This window comes from Pan paniscus, chromosome 1 (assembly GCF_029289425.2).
Source record: "Pan paniscus chromosome 1, NHGRI_mPanPan1-v2.0_pri, whole genome shotgun sequence".
NCBI lineage: Eukaryota > Metazoa > Chordata > Mammalia > Primates > Hominidae > Pan > Pan paniscus.
Genome location: NC_073249.2, coordinates 115,877,435 through 115,903,324, shown reverse-complemented (window position 1 = coordinate 115,903,324; position 25,890 = coordinate 115,877,435). Strand labels below are relative to the sequence as shown.

General features: G+C 37.3%; 1 protein-coding gene across 4 annotated transcripts in view; it reads left to right on the top strand.

Annotated features, from left to right (window-relative positions):
* CEPT1 (choline/ethanolamine phosphotransferase 1) overlaps positions 1 to 25,890 on the top strand; it is a 45,153-nt gene that overhangs the window by 331 nt on the left and 18,932 nt on the right. For 2 of the 4 annotated variants that reach the window (XM_003810672.7, XM_008963000.7), the window contains exons 2-4: positions 7,676 to 8,088; positions 19,104 to 19,251; positions 20,872 to 21,013. In XM_003810672.7, the coding sequence (XP_003810720.1) occupies positions 7,750 to 8,088; positions 19,104 to 19,251; positions 20,872 to 21,013 (629 nt within the window). In that variant the 5' untranslated portion in view covers positions 7,676 to 7,749. Of the gene's footprint in view, positions 1 to 220; positions 347 to 456; positions 623 to 7,675; positions 8,089 to 19,103; positions 19,252 to 20,871; positions 21,014 to 25,890 lie in introns of those variants that run through there. The other 2 variants (XM_003810671.7, XM_034933460.3) reach the window with 2 other exon arrangements.

Here is a 25,890-nt window from a genome sequence, read left to right as displayed (position 1 = left end):
ACCCTCTGACGCACCCTTCTAGAGGGAGCGGGCTGCAAGCGCTGGGGCCTGTCCCTTCTCCCCTACTTCGACTTACCTTACCAGACCGACTAGCGCTGGCCGCTGGCGCCGAAGCCCCTATGCTAAAAGGAGACAGGGCTGGGCCATGGGGCGCGCTCCCGAGCAGACCGGCCGGCCCCGGGGCGCGCTCACGGCCCCGAGGAGCGCGCTTGCGGCGCTGCTCGTTCAAACCTTGTTTCCCTTTACGGCAATCGCGAAAGTGTCGTGAACGTGCTGCCGCCGATCAGTCACCCAGTCGGCCGGAGTCGGAGGCGATATTTCTAGGGGTGTACTTGTTGGGGTCAGGGTAAGGCTGCGGAGCGCGGTCACCGGGCGTGAAGGATTTGAAGGGCGTTGTAGGGGCCAGTGGAGAGAGGACTGGATGCTCTGGGGCGGGTCATTAGGATATAGCTGTGTATGGACTCGCGCGAGGCGAACGCCGTCCTTCTTCCTGGCGCAGGGTGGCCTCGCGCGCGGGGTTGTGGGGAGGCGAGGGGCGACTGCCCCCTTGCCCCTCTGTGGAGACATTGGGGTGGCGGGGCGCCGGCGCCGGAGCCGGGGGGCTGTTGTGTGGGAGCCCAAGGTAGGGGTGGAAAGAACCGTGGAGGGCCAGCGCTGAGCGGGCCGAGGGCTGGGAGCGCTACCCGTGCCGAACGGACCTTGCCTGTCAGGTCCACACCCTCCTGCCCGAATGCTGGCAAGTCCACACACCGTGTGGCATCCTCTGCCGGGTTTGTCTCCCCTTAGGAATGCGGTGCTGATGTTTGTGGCTGGGACGCGCTTCTGGTCAGCAACTTTTCTGGAAATTTCAGCCTATGTTGATAAGCTGTGAGATTGCTAGCTGGCGTTTATTTCAGCAGCATTCTTGCAAGGAGAAATAACCAGAAGAGTTGCTGGTGTTTGCCAGTATTCCCAGAAACACTGCATGAATGGGATCTTTAGCCATGTTTAACTTGTTTTCTCCAATTCAGTGCTTGGCATTTTGGTGTCATTTTTGCCATTTTGCATCATTAGTATTGAATATATAATTTTGCTTGAAGTCTGTTAATCAGTAAATGCATAGTATAACAGTAGGCAAATTCATAGTTGTCTTTCAACAAATGTTAGTGTCTCGTCTTGTATGTGGACAAAGAATAAAGATTTATTTCCTACTCGAACTATTAGGAATATGTCCAGTCCGTAGATGTTGAGTTGAACGACTTATAACACAAGTTCGACTTTGGTAAGGGCATTTAGAGCATTACTAATTTAGAGCCATTGCCATTCACATAAAATTCGAGATTGAGGTTCTAAAAGCATTTAGTTTCCTCTTCGTTTTATGCTGAGAAAAACTAGTTAAGGCCCCCTGCACAACTTGTCTTTCCAACACATTTAAGAAATAAGTTAGTAAATCTACCTTATATGAACACCAATAACATTTTATTACACAATTTCTTTGTTTTCTAGGCTTTAGATTTGTTTTTTAAGCTGGTTAAAGGTGCTGATGTTCTTTTTGAGGGTCATGCTGTGTTTATTTTTAAGGGGCTGGAAAAATAACCTCTAAAATACCAAGCTTTTGCTGATTTTTATGTTGTGTGTGTGTGTTTTTTTAAGGGGGAAGAAAGTGATTTCCTCTTTTAAGGAGTGCAGTATTTCACTTCAGCAAAACGCTAAATCTAAGTTGTGTTACACAGCCCTGTTTTTGCTTCCAAGTCTGCTGAAAAGGCTTTTGTTTTTGTAAACTTGCTCTATGTATCACTTGTTAAATAATGCTGAACTTAATCCTGTGATCCTATTAGTTTTCTTTTTCTTTTTTTTCTTCCTTTCTTTCCTTGTTCTTTATAATTTGCCCTTCCTTTCTGCTAGTGTAGCCATGAGTATTTTTCTTTAGGTAGCCAATTACCTGTGAAAAGACTGTAAATATACTGCTGAATCAGTGCAGATCAAAACTTGGCACCCTTAGACATGGCGGGGATGGAAATTCTGGAATTTCACACAACAGGTTGTATATTGTGTAAGCTTGCCTTATGCACTGCTCAGGAGTTATTTTTTTTTTTAATGTGATCCTTCTCAGACATTCCCCATGCTAAAGTCCACACAGGAATAATGTAGCCCATATGCCATTATCCTCAGCTGATATAAATGCAGCCATTTTGCATGATAGACTTTTTTAGTAAAGGTATTAATTAAATATCTCTGATTATACTTTTTCTACCTTTGTTGGATTTTCCACATAAATATTTATGCTTGCACAAAGAAAATTCTTTGTCAGACCGTATGTGTTTTCCTAGTTCTCCTCTGGACTTACAAAACAGTTTGTTGATAGCATTTATAACTTAGCTGTTTCTGAGACCCCACCCTCCCCTTTTTGAGTTTCTTAAAGGTATGGAATGTTATATTTCAGCCTTTCTGTTTCATCAGAGTCTGGAACCACTAAGTGTTTATTAAATACTAGACGAATAATATTTGTTAATTGTTCAGTAAGTACTGATTACCTACTAGCAGGGTGTGGTGGCACATGCCCGTAATCCTAGCTACTCTGTGGCTGAGACACAGGAATCGCTTGAACCCAGGAGGAGGGGTTTGTAGTGAGCCAAGATCTGGTACTGCCTCCAGCCTGTGCTACAGAGCGAGATCCTGTCTCACAAAATTAAATTAAATTAAAATAAGTATTGATTATCTACTTAGTGCTAAGTATGGTATGAGCTTGTGGGAAAAGAATGTTAACAAGACAGGCTTGACCCATGCACTTGTGGAGTATACACAACAGTCTGGGGGAAAGACCAAAAAAACACAAACAAACAAAAAAAGTTCAAAGTGTGATGAGTGCTTTAAAGGGAGCAGAGCACTAGAGCCAGATTTTAACAGAGGAACGGAGTTACTGATTACAAGTGAAAAGGCTACAATAGCTATAGGACTGTGACAGTATTATAGGACTTTGACAGTATTATTATGAACTGACTTACAGCGTTACAGCTGATGGGAATTTTATACAGTTTAAAATATTCACTTTTACTATTATGGTACATGAAAACGTATCCTCAGTTAACAAATAATTTTGGCTGTGTTCTAAAGTTACAGGTTTCTTTATAAGCACATCAGTTGCTTTCCATTACATCCAAGTAAAATGACAACTCTGCGTTAATTCTCCAAACTTCATTTTATCCCATTCTTCCATCTGGTTTACTCCTATCCATCCATGGTGATCTCTCTTGTACCTGAGCAAGACAAACTCTTTACTATCTCAGGGCGTGTTCCATTTTCTTGGATTATTCTTCCTCCTCCCCTAAAACGTCTGGCTCCTTCTTTCCTCTGAGCTTGGTATAGAAGCTACTTGAAGACTTCACCCTGTTTAAAATGTGTAACCCCAGCTATTTTCTAGCTTAGCACTTTGTTTTCCTCATTGTGCCTATCACAGTGTGTAATTTTTTTATTTGCTTGTTTACTAGTTTTTATTTCTTTTCCCACTGGACATAGGAGCTGGGATCATGTCAGCCTCATTCACTGCATTTATATGTTGGCTGAATGCGTTGGAAACTGGTAGTCTATTTTCTTATAACTATTAAGACTGGTGGCTAGGTTTCTAAGCTAGCCAGCAATAATTTTAATTTCTTACTTTTTTTTTTCTTTTTGTTACTTGTACTGTGGTAAGAGAAGGACATTTTCTGCTCATCCTTTTGGTCATAGGCCTGATTCCATATAAAAATTTCAGGTGGCTACAATAACTTTTGGGTTTTTTTGTTTGTTCCTTTTTGAGACATGGTTTTGCTCTGTTGTCTGGGCTGGAGTACAGTGGCGTGGTCATGGCTCACTGCAGCCTCAACCTCCAGGGCTCAAGCAATCCTCCCAACTCAGCCTCCCAAGTAGCTGGGACTGCACGACAGGCCAGCATGCTAAGCTAATTTTTTTGTATAGATGTGGTTTTGCCATGTTTCCTAGGCTGGTCTTAAACTCCTGAGCTCAGGTGATCCCACCTGCCTCAGCCTTCCAAAGTGCTGGGATTACAGGCAATGAGCCACCGTTCCCAACATAGAATAATTTTTTAATATTCTACCTCCTTTCTGTATTCCCACCCCACATCCATTTTTCCTTTCTCGCCACATTGTCCTGATCTTCCTGTTGTAGCCACCTACCCTATGCGGCTCCATTGAGATATACGTGCTTTTCATTTGCTAAAATTCAGAAGTTCCTGTCTTTTCTGTAATGGTTTTCATGGTCATAGCCCCTGGATCTCAGATATGATGGAAGGAAGAGTAGAGATGAACCTGTGGTAGTGACTGCAAACTCTGTATCTATATGAATGTGTTGAAAGTAAAGTAGCCATCTGTAGGTCAGAGACTACATGTGTCTCAATTTATATTTGTAGTGTTGTTGCTAATAGCTTCACAGAGACATTGTTGCTGCAATGTTGGCAAAGAAAGCCTTCAAAAACTCATTGCCTCTTTTCATGTATAAATTTGTACAGTGGGCTAGATCTGGAAAGGTTTGTCAAAATGTAGATGTTTATAAAAGAGAAATAGAAGGTTAAAAAACAATCTAGGTCGCAGAGGGGAAAAACTGAGAGGGAAAGTATCAGTTTATCAACTAGTCCTGCCAAATTCTCAAACTTAAAACCATTAGGATCAGTTGCTTATAGCTATTTAGTGCCAAAAGCAGGCTAGCACTCATCTTTTTTTCTTTTTTTTTTACAGTAAGAGAATAGAATACTGCAACAGTAAAATACAAATGGAATTGACTGAATTTTTAATTCCCATTTCAAGTGGAATTCCGTAAGAGCTATCATTTACCAAATACGAAAATATATCATTGCTTGACTATAGAAAATTTGGCTACTATGAAGCTAAGTGTATTCGTGGTTATTGGTCTCTCATTTGATCTAAAGCGATCTTGTCACCAGTTATTTAATATTATATAAACATTACTTTAAAACAGTTTTAATCAGTACCTTTGTGATACAGTTGTGTGAAAGAATTCCTCAAAATGTAAGAAATTAGCTTTGATTTTTCTCCTTGATTTGAAATATTAATTTTTTTTTTTTTTTTTTTTTTTTTTAAGACAGAGTCTCGCTTTGTCACTCAGGCTGGAATGCAGTGGTGCGATCTCGGCTCACTGCAACCTTCGCCTCCTGGGGTCAAGCAATTCTCCTGCCTCAGCCTCCTCAGTAGCTGGGATTACAGATGCCTGCCACCACGCCCATCTAATTTTTATATTTTTAGTAGAGATGGGGTTTCACCGTGTTGGCCAGGCTGGTCTTGAACTCCTGACCTCAGGTGATCCGCCCGCCTCAGCCTCCCAAAGTGGCGTGAGCCACCGCGCCCGGCGAAATATTAAATATTTTTATTTCAGGGCATCTCAGTTGGTTAAATTGTGGCACTGATGAGTCTCTTGAGATTTTTGAAAATTTATTTAAGGGCATTAACTTGACTATAATGACTATTTTCTAAACAAAATATTGAGATACGTGATTGACAGAGGTTTTGGATGCCACCTTAGGTCATTAGTAACATTGAAATTTTGGAATTTGGTATTTATAGGGATATAGGAAAAAAGTCTTGTTCCATTGTGTTCACATGTCCATACCAGGCTGTGGGGTGAGTGTCCCCCTGGCTGGTACCTACTTGTCCATGTGGTTACTCATGAGCTGAGTGCCTACATTTCATGTTTTGTGGCATGTGACCCTGTGCTCCACTTCCCAGAATGCACATGTGGCCTGGGTTCATAGTCCTCTAGCCATGGCCGGGTCTCAGTTCAGTGCCTTCCATCCTGGGCAGCAGGAGCACCATGTTGCAGTCTACCACAGCTGCCTCTGGGCCTTGGCCTGGCTTCACTGCATTCCAGTGCTGCCTCCCCTCCACCCCAGACGGGGGAACCTGCCACTCTCAGGACCACCCTGCAAAGGCAGAATAAACCAGATCCTCTCAAAGCAAAAAAAGTTAAAAGGGACAACTGAGCATGTTTTGATAGTAGATCCATTGTCAAGATGTCCTAGACCCATACCATTTCTGGGACTTTGATACTGCTTTGTGGATAGTTTCCAACCAGAAGATCAAAACATACCTATGCCACTAATCTTTTTTGTTCTATTAAGATTCTTTCTTTTTTTTTTTTTTTTTTAAATGGTCTCTGTTCCTCCTCCTCCTCACTATGGTAAGTTTCTCACAAGGTTCTTTATTCATTTTTTTCTTTCAATGCTTAATCCCTTTGAGAACTTTTCTACTTTCTAGTTTTTAACCAGACTTTAGCTTTTAAGTTGATGACCTGAACTTTTCACTCTTACCAAAACTCCAGTTTTTTGATTTTGTCTAAAACATCTCTACTTAAAAGTCATGTGTATATATTCCCTTCCTACCCTCATCCCTAGTTCCCTTTCACCCCCTACACCCCAAAAGCCAAAAAATAACAAACTGATTTTCTTTTCCAACTTGCCCTTTTGACAACAGTGCCAGTAATCTCTAGCTGTTGACTCTTTTTTTCTTCTGTTTCCTCACCTCTCATATCTAATTCTTAAGTACTTTCTGCTGAATCTTCCATCTAAATAGAAATTACTTATAGATTTGACTGTCTTTCATATTTTCATTTTTACCATCCTACTGTAGGCCCTCACCACTTCAAACCATTGAGATCACTGTACTTACTAATTTTTAATTGTTCTATTTTCTCCATTCTGATTCATCTTGAAAATACTCTTGTATTTCCTCATGCTACTTGATTACTTATAATTGTTATCTCTAATCTTTTCTAAATGAAATACAAATACTTCAGGGATTAAACTCAAGGTCCTTTATTAGCAGTCATCACTTAACCCACTTTTACTTTTTTTCCTTCTACTTCCTCAGTTCATCAGGACACTCTGCTAACACATATATACGTCTTAAAGTTAATTTTTTCATTGTTGTATATCTCCACCGAGAATACCGTCTATATTTGTTTTTACCAATAAGAAGTTTTGTCTTTTGGTTTAATTTAAACAGAAACCCTGTGTTTGTTTGAATACTACTTGGTTTAGTTTAAACAGAAACCCTGTGTTTGTTTGAATGCTACTTACCAGCTGTGTGATTTGGACAAGTTAATTAGCCTCACTGAGCCTTGGTTTATTTTTCTGTAAAAATGGGGATAATTAATAGTCCTTGCCTTCTAGGGTGGTTGTGAGGATTAAAGGAGTTAGTATATAAAATGTGCTTAAGTTTTGTAATATGAAGGGCATGCCCAATAAATGTTAGCTATTGCCATTAAATAAAAATCTAGTTTAAGACTCATTGAAGTCATTCCTCTGATACTAATACTAATTTGCTAGCCTTGGGACCTCAGTTTCCGTATATGTGTAATGATGAGATGATTTCTAACATTTGTTGCATTATACAACTGAAAGCAGTGTGGGATCGAAAAAGAATATGAGCTTCAAAGTCAGACAGACTATCAGATAATAGGAAGCATACTACTATTAAAGTCTCTTACTATTTTTTGCTTAAAGTTGAGGTTATACACTTTCAATAAGAACTAGAACCAAAATCAGGTCCCTCCTTTTCTGGTCCTGTTTGATACTTACTACTTTATTGACAATTTGATTTTTTGTTTCCTAATTTGTTAATATTGGCATAAGATGTAAATCGTGGCCAACAAGTGTATTTTTTAATTTTAATTTAATTTTATTTTTTAGGTAAGCACCAGCCACAAAAACCTACAAAAGAAGGGAAATTACTGTCTTTAAATATTAAAAAAAAAACAAGATCCATGAGTGGGCATCGATCAACAAGGAAAAGATGTGGAGATTCTCACCCGGAGTCCCCAGTGGGCTTCGGGCATATGAGTACTACAGGATGTGTATTAAATAAATTGTTTCAGTTACCAACACCACCATTGTCAAGACACCAGCTAAAGCGGCTAGAAGAACACAGATATCAAAGTGCTGGACGGTCCCTGCTTGAGCCCTTAATGCAAGGGTATTGGGAATGGCTCGTTAGAAGAGTTCCCTCCTGGATTGCCCCAAATCTCATCACCATCATTGGACTGTCAATAAACATCTGTACAACTATTTTATTAGTCTTCTACTGCCCTACAGCTACAGAGCAGGTAAGAGTTTCTTAACAGATCTCAGCATTTGCTATATACCAAAAACGTTGTAATTGGGATCGTGGGGTCATTTTAACTAAAGATAAAGTAATCTGACAGCTGTCAACTATTTTAAAATATCACACACACTGTGATAAAGCTTGTAAGTACAGCCTACACACTTGCTTATTGGAAACCAGAAGCAAACGGTAGACTGTGATCCTAGTGGTTAAATTAATGTTAGCAGGGATTAACATGTAAAATGTTCCTTTTAAAGTCACTAAATCTCAATTTTTTACAAAAAATTTTTCATTTTTTTAAATGGTAGAATAAAGTCTTAGCAAAAAAAAAAAACAGTGAGAAAACTCTCTGGTATTTAGTATGGCATGACTGTAAACTAGCCTTATCAAAAGGTTTTTTTTCCATTCTAGTGAGAAGTGTTAAATTTCCCTTCTCTCTTCCTTTAAACATGTATGCCTGAAGACTTCGGGTATATGGCTTATTCTTCTAACAACTGTGGCAAAGGAAGTGTAAGAAAAAGTCAATACAATGTATTTCCTATTCCGTATCCTGCTCTGGCTACCATTAAGAAAGGATGCATGCTATTGCTTACAAAGACTCACACAGGCCTTCTCAGATCCAAGCCTCTCTTCTGCTATTACCCTCTATTACCCTCTGTACTCATTACTTGAAACCAAAACTAGAACTCTTTATCAGAATAGATACATTGATATTTATTTCTTTGGTTTTAAAATATCCTTACCAAAACATGAACTAAGCTAGTTAGGTAGATGAGAGAATTACAAGCATTTGTTCTGCCTATATTAGTTAGACTGATCAGTTTCTGGTAATTCAAGACAGTAGAAGGTAATTCTAACTAAACATGTCAGAGTGATTCTGAGCTAAATGAGATGGTAATGGCCACAACATTCCTTACCTTGTTTTAAGCTTGAAGTAATTTTTTTTAAGTAATCTTCTCAGATTATTTGTCCTTTGAGATAAAATTACCACCATTCAACCCTCTATTCTTTTCTGTTTTCATCAATTTGTCTGTTTCCATAGGTTAAATAAAAGCCATTAAAGTGAATGGCTATTGAGGGTCACCGTTACCCCAGAACATGTGATTTCCGTTATTTTCCAGGTTTTCATTTCCCATCACCCTTAATTCCTCTTTTACTATTACAAAGACAGTCCATACAGATTTTTTAGATGTAAAATCTGGTTTCTTCTCTTTTTTTTTTTTTTTTTTTTTCTGAGACAGGGTCTGCCTTTGTCACCCAGGCTGGAGTGCAATGGCACTGTCTCGGCTCACTGCAATTTCCACCTCCAGGGTTTAAGCGATTCTCCTGCCTCAGCCTCCCAAGTAACTGGGATTACAGGCCCGCACCACCACGCCCAGCTAATTTTTGTATTTGTAGTAGAGACAGGGCTTCACCTTGTTGGTCAGGCTGCTCTGGAATTCCTGACCTCAGGTGATCCACCAACCTTGGCCTCCCAAAGTGCTGAGATTACAGTGAGCAACTGCGCCCAGCTCCCCTCTTTTTAACTCTTTTCCTGTTGCTCAGTTAGGATACTTAAAAAACACAAACCAGTACATTATTTAAATGTGTCCTTGGATTCTTTATCACATATCCTTTAAATTGTTTCACTTGGGGCTTGTCTGAGAATTTGACTGCCACTCCCAGAAGGGTTTGGTCCAAATCACACAAATCATTAGAGATATAGTAGAACAACAGGGAGGTGGATTGATTCCAGTGGAAGACCTCCAGTACTAAACTAGTTCTAGGATGGGGATCAAGGAGTGAGAGCAGGTTCAAGGATAGTTCAGCCACTAATAGTCATTTATGGAACACCACAGAGTATATCAGGTAATGTGTTCCCCTATAATACTTTTTCTTGGCCTCTGTTCTTAAGTGATTTGGAATGTATGAATAACCCAAGAATTAGTTAAATCTTTAGGGAGACTTCCAGAATGGAAGCTATTCTTTTCACTAGTTGTGATGGTTCAGAATTGCTGCTAGGAGGAATCAGAATATGACTGAGCTGCTGCTTGTTGCTCTGCAAGGGAAGGTAATGTCCTACAATGGAGATGCCTGGATGCGTTTTTAGCTACGAGGTAGCTATCCTTATTAGGCTCAAAGCAGAATGCATTTAAATAGGTCTTGGTTGTTTTCTATGACAACCTGTTATCTCTGTGATCTTCAGTAAGATAAGTAAATTCTCTAAGTCACCCTCTTTAAATCTTATTTTGTGGTATGATGATCATACATTCAGGGTACCTAGCATATAATGTTCAAAATAGTAGATGGTTATTGTTTCATTGATCAAAAAGATTAGGTATATAATCTATTCTTCCATAGCCCCCTTCCCATTCGTGATTTCCTCTAATGATACATAATATTTCCAGTTACAAATTCATCTAAGTCCTTATTTCTTTTATATTTTTCTTTATCATCATGTTGGAGTCAGAGAATTTCGTAAATTTTATCACCCAGGGAAATTCTCCTTCATTGTATCTCTGATTCTTTTGGGCCTTATGCCAGTGGATGATCATTAAGTTTCATGTCTACATGTATAGTATTACGAACTTCCCATATATTTTTTATGTTACTGATTTTTTTAAAAATGTATTAGAGTTTCAGACACCAATCTTTCTGGTAGAAAGGAAGGTCATTATTATAATAATTTAAGCTCAGTTTGTTTCTTTTCTTAGGAAAAGCAATCCTCCTAGTAGATAAGAAAATAAGTTAGCTTTTATTTTTCACATTCTTAGGGTAGAAATACAGACTTCTCTCTTTTTATATGGAGAGCCAAAATTTCCCTTTGATCTGTTCATTACTCAGTATTTAAACTTCATTAGCTAGTAGCTTTGATTTTAGTGTCATAAGTTAATTTGGAATTTGTCTTGCAACTTGGTATATGTTAATATACTTGTGTTCACCTTGCCTCTGTCCACAAAAAGAGTTGGACTCTGTAAAATATTTGAAGAGATTTATTCTGAGCCAAATATCAGTGACTATGGCCTGTGACACAGCCCTCAGGAGGTCCTGAGAACACGTGCCCAAGGTAGTCAGAGCACTGCTTGTTTTTTTTGGTTTGTTTGTTTGTTTTTTGAGACGGAGTCTCACTCTATTGCCAGGCTGGAGTGCAGTGGTGCAATCTCGGTTCACTGCAACCTCCACCTCCCTGGTTCAAGCGATTCTCCTGCCTCAGCCTCCCGAATACAGGACTACAGGCGCACGCCGCCACACCCAGCTAATATTTGTATTTTTAGCAGAGACAGGGTTTCAACATGTTGGCCAGAATGATCTCAATCTCTTGTTCTTGTAATCCACCCACCTTGGCCTCCCAGAGTGCTGGGATTACAGGCGTGTGCCACCACACCCGGCCAGCTTGGTATTATGCATTTTAGAGAGGCATGAGACATCAATCAAGTACATTTAAGAAATACATTGGTTTGGTCCAGAAAGGTGGGACAACTCAGAGTGGAAGGGCTTCCAGGCTATAGTTGAATTTAAACATTTTCTGGATAAGTTTGTCTAAAGATCTGGGATTGATAGAAAGGGAATGTTCAGGTTAAGATAAAGATTGTGGAGACCAAAGTTCTTTTGAAGTCTTATAGTGGCTGTCCTTAGAGACAATAGATGACAAACCTTTCCCTTTCAGATCTTAGTTAATCTCTTTAGGATTGGGACAGTCTGGAAGAAAAAGATCTAGCTATGTTAATAGAGGTTCTTTACAGATGCACATTTTCCCCCACAAAGAACAGCTTTGCAGGGCCAATTCAAAATATGACCAAGAAACATGTTTTGGGGTAAAATATTTTGATTTTCTTCCTTGTCTTGTATTGTTATGCCAGAGTCAGGTTGGAAAGTAAATCAAGATATATAGGGTTAAATAAAACCCATCTGATGAGAATTTATGATTTGTAGGGCATGACTCCCCAGACCCCTTAGATACGAATTTGGGCAAGGTAAAAATCAACAGTTTAGTCCTCATCACGTAAGACAGAAAAAGGAAGTTGGTGTTAACCTGTATTATACCCATGAAAACCCGAAATGCCATTATCAAAAAGAGTTGTGTCAAATTTCAATATAACTTTTTGAAATATCATGAGTTGTTTAAACACTCATTTGTTTTTGTTTTTATATTGCTAGTTTTCATGCTTTTGATTCACCTCACTAAAAAATAACTTGTTAGATTTTTTTTTGGCATAGAAAAGTGAAAAGAAAATTAAAATGGCACATTGACCATAATTTCACTGCCCAGTTAACTTATGTTGACATTGAAAAGTGAAGGGGAAAAAAATTACAGAGTTAAAAAAATTCAAAGAGTGGCATAAAACAAAAAGTAAAATCTTCCCTTTTTTATCTGCCTTTCCTTCCTACCCCTCACCCTAACCTCTCTCCTCAAATGTAATAAAGTTTAACAGTATTTTTGTCTGACAAATCACACCCTAAATTTTATTGAGAAAAAGCAACATGTGGAACACACAGTACACCATTTAGAAATTGTTTAAAGTATGCAAAATAAGTCTTTATTGTTTAGGATTGCATATATATATGTAATCAAGTCTAAAGGCAAACATAGGAATAATAAAGACTAAATTCAGGTTAGTGGGTACTTTTGGGGGAGATTGCATGATGAATTGGAGAGAGCTGTTCATGGAGCTCCAATTATGCTTTTTAAGCTGAGAGGTTTCTCAAGGGTGTTCATCAGATTTTTAAAAACTTTTTGTATGTTTGAAATAGTAATAAAACTCATATTGTACCTGCCCATATATATGCCCGCCAAAATCTTAGGAGTATTTTTTTCCTTCTGGTTGACACATAATAATTATATATGAGATACAGTGTTATATTTTAAAACATATATACAGTGTATAATGATCAGATCAGGGTAATTATGTCTATCACCTCAAACATTTATTTCTTTGTGTTAATATTCCAGATCCTCTCTTCTCGCTTTTTGAAAATATACAATGCATTGTTGTTAGCTATATTCAGCCTACATTGCTGTAGAGCACTAGAACTTACTCCTCCTACATAGCTGTAACTTTGCTTCTGTTAAACAACCTGTCCCTATCCTCCCCTCCTCCTTACCCATCCCAGCCTCTTGTAACCACAATTCTTCCCTTTACTTCTATGAGCATTTTTTTTTAGCTCCTGCGTATGAGTAAGAACTTGCAGTATTTATCTTTCTGTGCTTGATTTATTTCACTTAACATGATGTCTTCCAGGCTCAGCACACTGCAACCTCTGCCTCCCAGGTTCAAGTGATGCTCCTGCCTCAACCTCCCAAGTAGCTGGGATTACAGGCATACACCGCCATACCTGGATAGTTTTGTATTTTTAGTTGAGATGGGGTTGGTCAGCCTGACCTCAGATAATCCACCTGCCTCAGCCTCCCAGAGTGCTTGGATTACAGGTGTGAGCCACCGTGCCCTGCTGTCTCTACTTTAGTTTTTCTTGCCTGTGCTTTTGAGATCTTAGCCATAAAATCTTTGCATAGACCAATGTACTGAAGCATTTCCCCTGTGTTTTTTCTGGTAGTTTTATACTACTAGGTCTCACATTTGTAAGTCTTTAATCCATTTGAGTTGATTTTTGAATATAGTGAGAGATAGGGGTCTAATTTCATTTTTCTGCATGTGGATATTCAATTTTCCTAGCACCATTTATTTATCCTTTCCCCACTCTATGTTCCTGGCATCTTTGTCAAAAATCAGTTGGCTGTAAATACATAGATTTATTTCTGGGTTCTCATTTCTTTGGGTCTGTATGTCTTTTTATACCAATATCATGCTGTTTTGGTTACTATAGCTTTTTAGTGTATTTTGAAGTCAGGTAGTGTGATGCCTCCAGCTTTGTTCTTTTTGCTCTAGAGTGCTTTGGTTATTCTGAGGTTTTTGTGCTTCCATACACATTTTAGGATTTTTTTTCTATTTCTGTGAAGAATGTCATTGGTATTTTGATAGGGATTGCATTGAATCTGTAGATTGCTTTGGGTAGTATGGCCATTTTGACAATATTAATTCATGGACATGGGATGACTTTTCATTTTGTGTGTATGTCCTCCTCAGTTTCTTTTATTAGTGCTTTGTAGTTTTCATTGTAGAGATCTTTCAACTCCTTGGTTAAATTTATTCCCAAGTATTTTATTTTATTTTATTTTATTTTATTTTATTTTATTTTATTTAGCTGTTGTTAATGGGGTTGCCTTCTTGATTTTTTTCCAGCTAGTTTGTTATTGGTGTATGGAAATGCTACTGATTTTTGTATGTTGATTTTGTATCTTGCATCTTTCCTGAATTTAACAGTTCTATGAGTTTTTTGATGCAGTCTTTAAGTTTTCCCATATATAAGTTCATATAATCTGCAAAGAGGGACAGTTTTGACTTCCTCTTTTCTAATGTGAATGCCCTTTGTTTCTTTCTCTTGTTTAATTACTCTAGCTGGGACTTCCAGTACTATGTTGAGTGTGGAAAGTGGGCATCCTTGTCTGGTTCTAGTTCTTAGAGGAAAAGCTTTGACCATTTCCCCCATTCAGCATGATGTTAGCTGTTGGTATGTCATATATGGTCCTTGTTGTGTTGAGGTATGTTTCTTGTATGCATAATTTGTGGTGACGTTTTATCTTGAAGAGATGTTGAATTTTATCAAATGCTTTTTCTGAGCCTATTGAGATGATCATAGGATCTTAGTTCTTCGTTCTGTTGATGTGATGTGTCACATTTATTGATTGCATATGTTGGACCATCCTTGCATCCCTGAGTTAAATCCTCCTTCATCATGTTGAATAATCTTTTTAATGCGCCATTGGATTTGGTTTGCTAGTAGTTTCTTGAGGATTTTTGTATCTGTGTTCATCAGTAATACTGGCTTGTGGTTTTCTTCTTTTATTGCATCCTTATCTGGTTTTGATGTCAGGGTAATGCTGGTTTCGTAGAATGAATTAGAAAGAATTTTCTGTCCAATATTTTGGAATAGTTTCAGAAGAATTGGTGTAGTTCTTTAAAAGTTTGGTAGAATTCAGCAGTAAAGGCATTTGGTCCTGGGTTTTTCTTTGTTGGAAAACTTTTTAATATTTATTCAATCTTGTTATTTGTTATTAGTTTGTTAAGGTTTTCTATTTCTTTTGGTTCAATCTTTGTAGGTTATACGTGTCTAAAAGTGTATCTACTTCGTCTAGGTTTTCCAGTTTGTTGGCATATAGTTGTTCATGACAACCTCTAATGATCTTTTATATTTCTATGGTATCAGTTGTAATGCCTCTTTTTTTGTGTCTGATTTTATTTATTTGGGTCTTCTCTCTTTTTTTCTTGGTTAATCATAGCTAATAGTTGGTCAATTTTATTTCTTTTCAAAAAACCAACTTTTCATTTTATCATTGTGTGTGTGTGTATATACACACAACATATATATGACACATGCCATGTGTGTCATATATGTATATATACATATATATGATATATATATTCCCTTTTTTGGGGTTTTTTTTTTGAGATGGAGTTTTGCTTTTATTGCCCGGGCTGGAGTGCAATGGCACGATCTTGGCTTACTGCAACCTCCGCCTCACCTGGGAGGCGATCCTCCTGCCTCAGCCTCCCGAGTAGCTGGAATTACAGGCGTGCGCCACCACACCCGGCTAATTTTGTGTTTTTAGTAGAGATGGGGTTTCATCACGTTGACCATGCTGGTCTCAAACTCCCGACCTCAGGTGATCTGCCCGCCTTGGCCTCCCAAAGTACTGGGATTACAGGCGTAAGCCACCAAGCCTGGCCAGATTTTCATGTACATATATAACCCACACATAGGTGTGTATGTGTGTGTGTACATATATATATATATATATATTCTATTTCATTTAGCTCTGATCTTTATTTCTTCTAATTTTGGATTTGATTTGTTCTTGCTTTTCTGGTTCTTTGAGGTGCATTATTATGTTGTTTATTTGAAATCTTTCTACTTTTCGGATGTGGGCATTTATTTTGCTTTATTCTTTCCTCTTAGTACTTCTTTTGCTGTATCTTGTAGGTTTTGGTATTTTGTGCTTCTGTTTTTATTTTTTTCAAAAAATGATTTACTTCTTAATTTCTTCATAGATTCATTGGTCATTCAGGAGCATGTTCGTTAATTTTCATGTAGTTGTACAGTTTGCAAAGTTCCTCTTGTTATTGATTTCTAGTTTTGTTCCATTGTAGTCTCAGAAGATACTTGAAATGACCCCAACGCAAATATTTAAAAATTTGTTGAGACTTGTTTTGTAGCCTCACACATGGTTTGTCCTGGAGAATGTTTCATGTGCTGATGAGAAGAATGTGTATTCTGCAGCTATGGAATGAAATGTTCTGTAAATGTCTGTTAGGTCCATTTGATCTGTAGTGCACTGTAAGTTCAATGTTACTTTGTTGGTTTTCTGTTTAAATCAGGGGTGTTTAATCTTTTGGCTTCCCTGAACCATGTTGGAAGAAGGATTGTCTTGGGCCACACATAAAACACTAACGATAGCTGATGAGCGGGAAAAAAAAAATCTTATAATATTTTAAGAAAGTTTACAAATTGATGTTGGGCTGCATTCAGAGCTGTCCTTGGCTGCATGCAGTGCAGCCCACGTGCCACAGCTTGGACAAACTTAATTTAGATGGTCTGTCCAGTGCTGAAAGTGAGGTAACATTTAATAGGTTTTTTTATGTATCCTCCCAGAAAAAGAAAAAAATTACTCTTGTACTAGCATGTGTATATATTTGTATGTATGTAAAATCTTCAGTTCTCTTTCAAAAGTTTAGTAAAACCATATGTTTCTTGGAATTTTTTACCTGAGTTGACTCATATAACATCTCTGCAAGATTTTACAAGTTGGTTAATTGCTACATTGTGATAAGATTATTTGTTTATGTCAGTTCTTTCCCATACACTTATCAGGACATAATGAGTTCTGAATGATGCATGAGTTCCTTCATTCATTCAGTATCTCCCCCAGGGTCTTACGGCAACTGGGATCATATTTATTCCTGAATTAGGCTTTCATCTTAAAATACCTCTGAGAAGTATAAAATAATGTGAACAAGGAAGAAGTATATAAATATTAGTGTATCATTGTGCAGATTCACAGGAAGAAAGGAAAATCCAAAGTCAAGGAAACTTTTTATGTCTGTGATTGTTATTTTACTATTTCCTAGGATTGTGTATATACTAGTTATCTTTGCTCCGGAGCAACGTTTTGCCCCATTAAAATCTTAAGCTTGGACCCCAAGAAACCCCTAGATTTCTTATCCCCTAAAGCAGAGGTATTCAGCAGAATTTTCTATGACGATGGGCATGTTCTATGTCTGTGAGGTCCAATATAGTAGCCATAGCTGCATATGGCTATTGAGCATTCAAAATCTACCTAGTGTAACTGAGGAACTGAATTTTTAATTTTATTTAATATTAATTAATTTCAAATAGTCACAGATGACTGATGGCTGCTGTGCAAGATAGCGCAGCTCTAGAGAGTTACTGGATTCCTTTAGGAGCAAGAAGCAGTAGACCCAAAGTCCAGAAGACAGAGTTCTTAGTCATACAGGATTAATTACTCAGTTCAGTGTGCTTGCATGTAAAGTATGGTTCCATAATCATATTTATTGCTTTCAGGGTTTATAACTCTGGCTTAGTGGAGGTATGTGCTAGCTCCTTTGGATAATCTCAGTGTCTTAAAAAACGGAACTCAAAAAAGGTTTATGAAAAGATCCTTACCTTTTAATAACTGGTACTAAATAGATTTCTATCAGAGAGAAACTCCTTTGCAGTACAGAATATACTGAATGTTATTTGCATCTCTGAGTGTTTAATATTCACAGTGTAACTTGATAACCAATATACAATAAACTACCTTGTGATTATAAAAAGTATTTTATAGCCTGGGAAGGGGAAAATAATGAAAAGTGATACAATATACTCTTCCACATTCTTAAGGACAAATCAAATAAGACCTCTTCTTTTTTTTTTTTTTTTTTTTTTTTTTTTTTAAGACCTCTTCTTTTTTAATATACATTTAAATTCAATACCAGGCCGGGTGCGTTGGCTCACGCCTGTAATCCCAACACTTTGGGAGGCTGAGGTGGGCGGATCACTTGAGGTGAAGAGTTCGACACCAGCCTGACCAACATAGCAAAACCTTGTCTCTACTAAAAAAAATAAAATAAAATAAAAAATTAGCCAGGCTTTGTGGCACATGCCTATAATCCAGCTACTAGGGAGGGTGAGGCAGGAGAATCTCTTGAACCCAGGAGGCGGAGGTTGCAGTAAGCCAAGACTGCACCACTGCACTCCCAGCCTGGGTGACAGAGCAAGACTCCATCTCAAATAAATAAATAAATAAATTTAATACCAGCAGTTCAATTTCTGTTTGGGAAAAGAGAAGCTATTCCTTGAAAACGTGACTGTGGATTTGAAAAATAGTATTCTGAACACTCTATGCACTGGATATCATTTCCTAGTGTTATTTTATGGCCCATTGAAGAGATGTTTAAAAATGTTACAAACTCAAATAAATTTGGAAAATGGCAGGACATTATGTCCCCCTCTTGAATATTCACAGGATGTATTAGCAATATTAAGGACTAGAAGAAGTCCTGTAGTAAAGAAATCCATTTAACATTGTTTAGTGTTTAACCCAGTGTTTCCCATATGAGGTTAGCATGGAATTTTTCATGTAATACCTGCAAACATTTTGAAGGATATGATTTTGGAAAAAATTCAATAATTGACCCTTCTAATCTAAAGAATCTTATGGAAGACACCTAGTCCAATCTCTTGGGATTTTTGTAATCTCCCTTGTAAGTTGTTATCTAGCATCTGCTTGAACACCTCTAAAAGCAGGAAATTTAATTCTTTTACAATTCTAATTGTTTCAGTGAGTTCTTCATTATGTAGCACTTGGATCTTCTCTCCCATAGCTTCCAACTAGCTTTCCAACCTACAGGTAAAAATATGTTAGTCAAACATGGTAATTGTGTGTCTGAATACTCTTGCCTTTCTTATTTTATTTCACAGGCACCTCTGTGGGCATATATTGCTTGTGCCTGTGGCCTTTTCATTTACCAGTCTTTGGATGCTATTGATGGGAAACAGGCAAGAAGAACCAATAGTAGTTCTCCTCTGGGAGAACTTTTTGATCATGGTTGTGATTCACTATCAACAGGTATTGTTGATTTTTTTTAATGTTATTGATTATTAACAATCGTTAAACCAGTGTGCTAACTAAGCAGTGTTAGAATACATGTTTAGTCATGAGAATAAGTAATTTTGTATTAAATTTTAGTATTTCTCAAAAGACTATGAACCTAGTTAATATTTGTTCATTATTGGTAGTGTTAGGAAATTTAGAAATTACTTTCTGCTTGTTATTTTTAGCCCCAAATATTGTTTTGGCATCTTTTGTTTTTAAAAGCTTGGGGCATAATTGTCACCATCAAAACTCTTATGAACTAAATGAGAGTACAGTGGTGGGAGACTAGTTAGGTAATTTGTGGTCTTCATATATTTAAATGAATGTTATGTAGACATTCAGAATTATGTTAATGGACTTGGATTATAACTACGTCATAAGAAGCTCAGAGAAAGACTATGACAAATTAGGAGTATCGTTAATATTGCATTGTGTACTGGAAATTTGCTAAGAGAGTACATTTTAGGTGCTTTTACCACAGGAGAAAAAAGGTAACTATGGGACATGATGGATAGGTTAATTTGCTTAACTGTAGTAATCATTTATATATATGGCATGTTTTACACCTCATAATACAATTTTTAAAAGAAACACTAAAGTGCTAGCAATAACCGAGTTACTCTGTTTGGATTATAAGTGATATCTCTTTATTTGCACTGTTTTGCAAGTTTTTAAAATAGTAGTTTATTATGTGTTTAGAGAGGAAAAAGATACTTAAAATCTAAATGACAGTTTTTCGGCTAGTCTTTCTGACAGGAACTCATCCCTCCCCTCTTTTATTTTTGTTTTATTTAGTTTCTCAATTATTTTCTTGTTTGACGTGGCACTTAAAATATTTAAAAAGAAACTAACAAAAACCCCTTATAGTTTTACCTCCTGAATCCAGATTTACAGGTATAGGTGCATATCAAAATCATTGCTTCATTGTATCCCAACAGCAGCTTATTTAGTAGAGGAGGAGAAGCAACTAAGGTCATATAATTTTTTAAGAGTCAAATCAAGAAATACTCAAAACTTCTGTTGAATAAATGGTAGTTGGCTGTCTTGAAAGGCAACAACCAGCTGACTGCAGATGGCAGGCTTCCTATTATTTATTTTAAATTGCAGTCATTTTTGCGTTGTAGTTTGAGGTCTAGACTTTTATAGGAAGTCTTTTTCTATGTATGTCACCCATAACAATATCTGTTTAAAAAAAAAAAGACAGTTATCAATCTGAAGCAAGTAAGTCGGTCCGTCTGGGGATTATATAGCCCCTTTGTTTTTCTTTTTTGGCTGTCTGCCTTGTAATGATTTGCTGATCATTAGTACTAGTGTCTCTAAGTCAGGAAAATACTCGAAGAAATGTTGAAGTATTTTAGTTGCCTTCAAGAACTTTGCTTCCACTAAGTGATTTGGTAAAAAAAAAAAAAAAGAGATTGAAATTATGGGGTAAGAGATTATGTAACAGATTATATCCTACTTTTCTGTTACAATAGATAACTGAGAGAAGATTATGCATTTACAGCATATCTTTTTGTCTCATCTAAAATCATTTCCAGCTCAGTTGTTTGCTATTCATATTATTTGGTTTTCATTGTGATCTTTCTTCTGCAGTTTTTGTGGTTCTTGGAACTTGTATTGCAGTGCAGCTGGGGACAAACCCTGATTGGATGTTTTTTTGTTGTTTTGCGGGGACATTTATGTTCTATTGTGCACACTGGCAAACGTATGTTTCTGGAACATTGCGATTTGGAATGTAAGTAATACTTAATGGTAATTTTTGTTTTCTCTTTCACATATGGAGAATGTTGCCTTATAAGTATTTGAGTATTAGAAATTGATCAAATCACTAAGTTAGTTTAATAAATTAAAAAATTTATGCTTCATTATTATAGCTATTTCCTAATAGTCTCTGCATATGTCCCTCTATTATACTTTTTTAAAAGGAGATATCAGAACCTCCCAGCCAGTATTTTAAAAGCAATACAAAAAGCAGTAGTCCCTCATCTTTGTCTTTCCCACAGAAAAATTCACTTTTTTTCCCCACCATTATTTACCTTAATTCCATTTTTATTTTCACATATAAAAATGCATTTCCAGGAAAAAGAAGATGGTTTCTGAGAGCAGCACCCTAATCCAATATTAATTTTTAGTGTTTCTACTATTTTCAAAAATGGCAGAATTTATAATATCTGGATTTCACATAGTTTATGTTTCGTTGGTTATTATCTCACAGTTCACTTTCAATACCTATTTTGAAAGCTTATTTATCTGTCAGCCCTAATGTATTCTCTTTCCCTTTCAAATAATACGGCACCAACCATATGGTGTGGGAACTGAAGGAAGGAAAGAAAATTAACCATGGATGTAGGAGAAGAGTAAATAGTGTTTTTAGAAGTGATTTGATATCACAGCTTTCTGTCTTCCAGTCTTTGAATTTCTCTCATGATGTTGTCCTGTGATGAAGTATGTATTTAGAGAACTGTAAACAACTCCATATGGTTGGATGATAAGATGCCTGCCTGTAGAGAGTGGCAGGAGATAAGGCTGGAGAAGATCCAGAAAATCAAGGTCCTGTGCTCTGCCAAGAAATATGAGCTTTTACCCTGAATCTGCAGGGAAATTTTGCAGGACCTAAAGCAGGGAAATGACAAAAGTGCCTTTTAGAAAGATCAGTCTGGCGGTAAGGCAGAGGGTAAATTGTAGTAGGCTGTGACAGAAGCAAGGAGACCTGTTAGAGGAAGCATCAGCATAATTAATGTGAATGATGAAGCATGCACTAACACAATGGCAGTGCTATTGCAGAGCAAGGAATAAATTTGAGAGAGACTTTTGAGGTAGAAACTATAGGACACAATGTGTATTTGGATGTGGGGAATGAATGAGAGGGCAGAGACTGAAATGACTCCTAGTTCCCTTCCTTGGGTGGCTGAATGAAGGTAGAGAAAGGCACTACAGGAAGAGGAACCTATTTAAAGAGAGCAGTCTACCCAGAAACATATGTGAGGGATTTTAGACATCCAAATAAAATGAGAACAGGAGAAAACTTAGAGAGCAAGCTTAGAAAGAAGCCCATGAAATTTATTGAACAGCCAGAGTAGTAGGAGGCGTCCTGGAATATAAAGCCAGAAGGATGCATTTCACAAAAGAACATTGCTAAATCCTGCCAAGACTCAAAATGAGGACAGAAAAGTGTACATTGAATTTGGCAGTGTGAACTATTCATAGTAATTTCTGTGTAATGGTGAGACAGAAGCCAGACTGTAGGGGATAAGAAGTGAATGGAACAAATAAGTAGGCTACTATTTATTACACATTATATATGATTACTTATAAAATGTGTGACTGTGATGTGAAGGAGAGAAGCATTGGTTAGAGGAGAGAATATGGGCTCAAAGGAAGGAGGGTCTTGTATTTTTATGAGAAAATTTTGAGCATTCAGAAGAAATCTGCTAGAGAAGAGATTGAAGATACTGAATAAAAAGAGGGAATGATTTATAGAACAATAGCTAAAGATATAGGAACAAAGGAGTTCTAGGGTAAAAGGCAGAGGCATTAAACAGGAGGAAACTCTGCCACTGACACTAGAGTGCTTGCAAGGCTTGGAGTGGGGGGCGGGGGGAAACACTAGATATATTAAGATTAGTTTGAATTTAATATATGAACTTGAATTTTAGTATTACAAGGGATTAGTTTTAATTTGGGAAATTGTATCCAATTTTCAGAAATGCTACATTTGCATTAAAGCAGCACCAAATTTGTTTTTTAAATTAAAAGCAGGCTATAATGTTCATAGAAATGTGCTATGGCCAGGCACAGTGGCTTATGCCTTTAATTCCAGCATTCTGGGAGCCCGAGGAAAGAGGATCACTTGAGCCCAGGATTTCAAGACCAGCCTGAGCAATATAGACTTGGTCTCTACAAAAAAATTTTTTAAAAATTAGCCAAGCACGGTGGCGCATGCCTGTAGGAGGATCACTTGCGCCCTGGAAGCAGAGGTTGCAGTGAGCTGAAATAGCACCACTGTACTCCATCCAGCCTGGCAACAGAGCAAGAACCTGTCTCAAAAAAAAAAGAAATGCAGGCTAAGTGCTCTACGCTAGGGAGCCATTTATCAAAATAACAATGTAATGGAGGCATATAGAATAAATAGAGATATACATATAGATACATAGAATCTATAGAATACATATAGATATCCCTAAAGACTTATTGAAGTTTGTATGCATGGAGGAGAAAGTCAAAATTTATTTTGCTTAATAAGGAGGGAACAAGGTCAGCTCTGAAATGTAGTTTGAGTAAAGAAATTTTTTAAAATCACTTGCATTTTCTTACTGTTTTCTAGAAAAAAGTGAAAGCAGATTTAAGTACCTTAGGAATCTTATTTTTAAACATGCTTATTTATTTGAATTGTTTTATTTTGATGTTTACATACATAAGTGAAAATAATGAGAATTTCTTTTTTATTTATAATTTAGGTTGTTATACTTTTAATAACTTCATAAAATAGAATGTTTGCCAGATAAGAATTTTTTGTTCCTTAGCCTCTTTATTATTACTGTTTTTAATTGCTATTAAGTTTGCTTATAGTATCTTAAACAAAAATAGTCACAGGATTTTAATTCATCTGTAACTAAATAATTCTCATTAAAGTCTAGCCTTTTGAGAAAGCAGATGTGCTTTGGATACATCTTCCCTGAAATTATGAGCTATGTCTTCCAGCAGTTTGCTCTGATCACAGCTAAAAGCTACCTTGCACAGAGAATATTAGTGCCTGTCATGTCTAGACAGACTCCTGTTCTCACAGTGCCCCTGGATTGAGCAAGTAGAGATCTGACAGAGATGACTAGCCTGGATAGGAAAGACTGGGGAGGAAAATGGGGTTAGAGGCTAGAATTTCATGGGAGGATTGGGTTGTAGAAGATAAATATGAATTGAAGCTCATCTTTGCAAAATACTCTTTAAGATATTTATATCTTAAATTATACTGAATATCTCCCATTATACTGAATGGGAGAGTTCACATTTTCTCCCTTAAGACCTAAACTATCTGTATTAGGATTTCTTTGGATTGTTTTGTTTTGTTTTTGAGATGGACTCTTGCTCTGTTTCCCAGGCTGGAGTGTAGTGGCACAACCTCGGGTCACTGCAACCTCCGCCTCCCGGGTTCAAGCAATTCTGCCTCAGCCTCCCGAGTAGCTAGGACTACAGGTGCGTGCTGCCACCATGCCCAGCTAGTTTTTTGCATTTTTAGTAGAGATGGGGTTTCACCGTGTTAGCCAGGATGGTCTCGATCTCCTGACCTCGTGATCTGCCCACCTTGGCCTCCCAAAGTGCTGGGATTAGGTGTGAGCCACTGCACCCGGCCTATATTAGGTTATTTTTAATTCTATAACTTATAAACATATATATAGAATCCTTTCTATAAGTTAAATGCTTAGAAGTCCTAATCAATCTTTAATAAAACTATACTTACATAAAACATCGGTCTTTTTTTTTTTGAAACGGAGTCTCACTGTGTTGCCCAGGCTGGAGTGCAGTGGTGCGATCTCGACTCACTGCAACCTCCGCCTCCTGGGTTCATGCCATTCTCCTGCCTCAGCCTCTGAGTAGCTGGGACTACAGGCGCCCGCCACCACGCCCGGCTAATTTTTTGTATTTTTAGTAGAGACAGGGTTTCACTGTGTTAGCCAGGATGGTCTCGATCTCCTGACCTCGTGATCTGCCCGCCTTGGCCTCCCAAAGTGCTGGGATTACAGGCGTGAGCCACTGCGCCCGGCCTAAAACATCGGTCTTAAAAAAAAAAAATCTATGCTGTAAAGGCAGAACTCACTTAAATTATTTCAGGAGCAAAATACTCTTCAATTATTTTTTCCAAGACAAAAAATAATAAATTGAACTTGTGCCAATATATGTTGGCTCAAATGTTAATCTGTAAGTTATCTTTTTTATATATCAGCTTGGGCAAGGCTCGTAACTTTCACGGGCCTCATTTCCTAATTTGTAAAATAAGCTTTAGATTAGATGATCTATAAGGTTCTTTCTGTTTATAAAGTCTGTGAGTCTACTAATTCTACACAGATATTATTACAAGCGTACTTATTTATAATTACAGTAGTCAGAGTATTAATTTTTGCCTTTATTACATTTTTCAATTAATGCTTCTAAAGTTTCACATTTATATTAGCTAAAAACCCTGTCACCCAATGTTTATTTCTATGTAAGTAAGTAGCTTCCCACTCTTTCTTTTCTATAGTTATATGAAAAAAGTTAATAGGCTATGTATTCCACTAGGTAGTCTGACAAATTTAGTTCATCTTTTTGTCCAGGTGATTTTTAAAGAATAATTATTTGAAGACCTCTTGATAATAAAAAACTGTTGTTTGTTAATGTATAATCCACTTTCTATGGATTCAGAATTGGGAAACTTTCTAATCCCTGCGTAGAATCTATTTATCTTTAAATGTCTAATACTTATCACATGAATTATTAAATACCAGAGGTTTTCCTTTCAGTTTCCAACTTCCCTGTGTAGCTTTTTTTCAGCAATGATTTGTTCATTTGGGCCTCAGCTCCGTTCGTTTAATTTTATCAGTTGCCGTAGATGATGTCCTAAAACAACCATTTGTATTA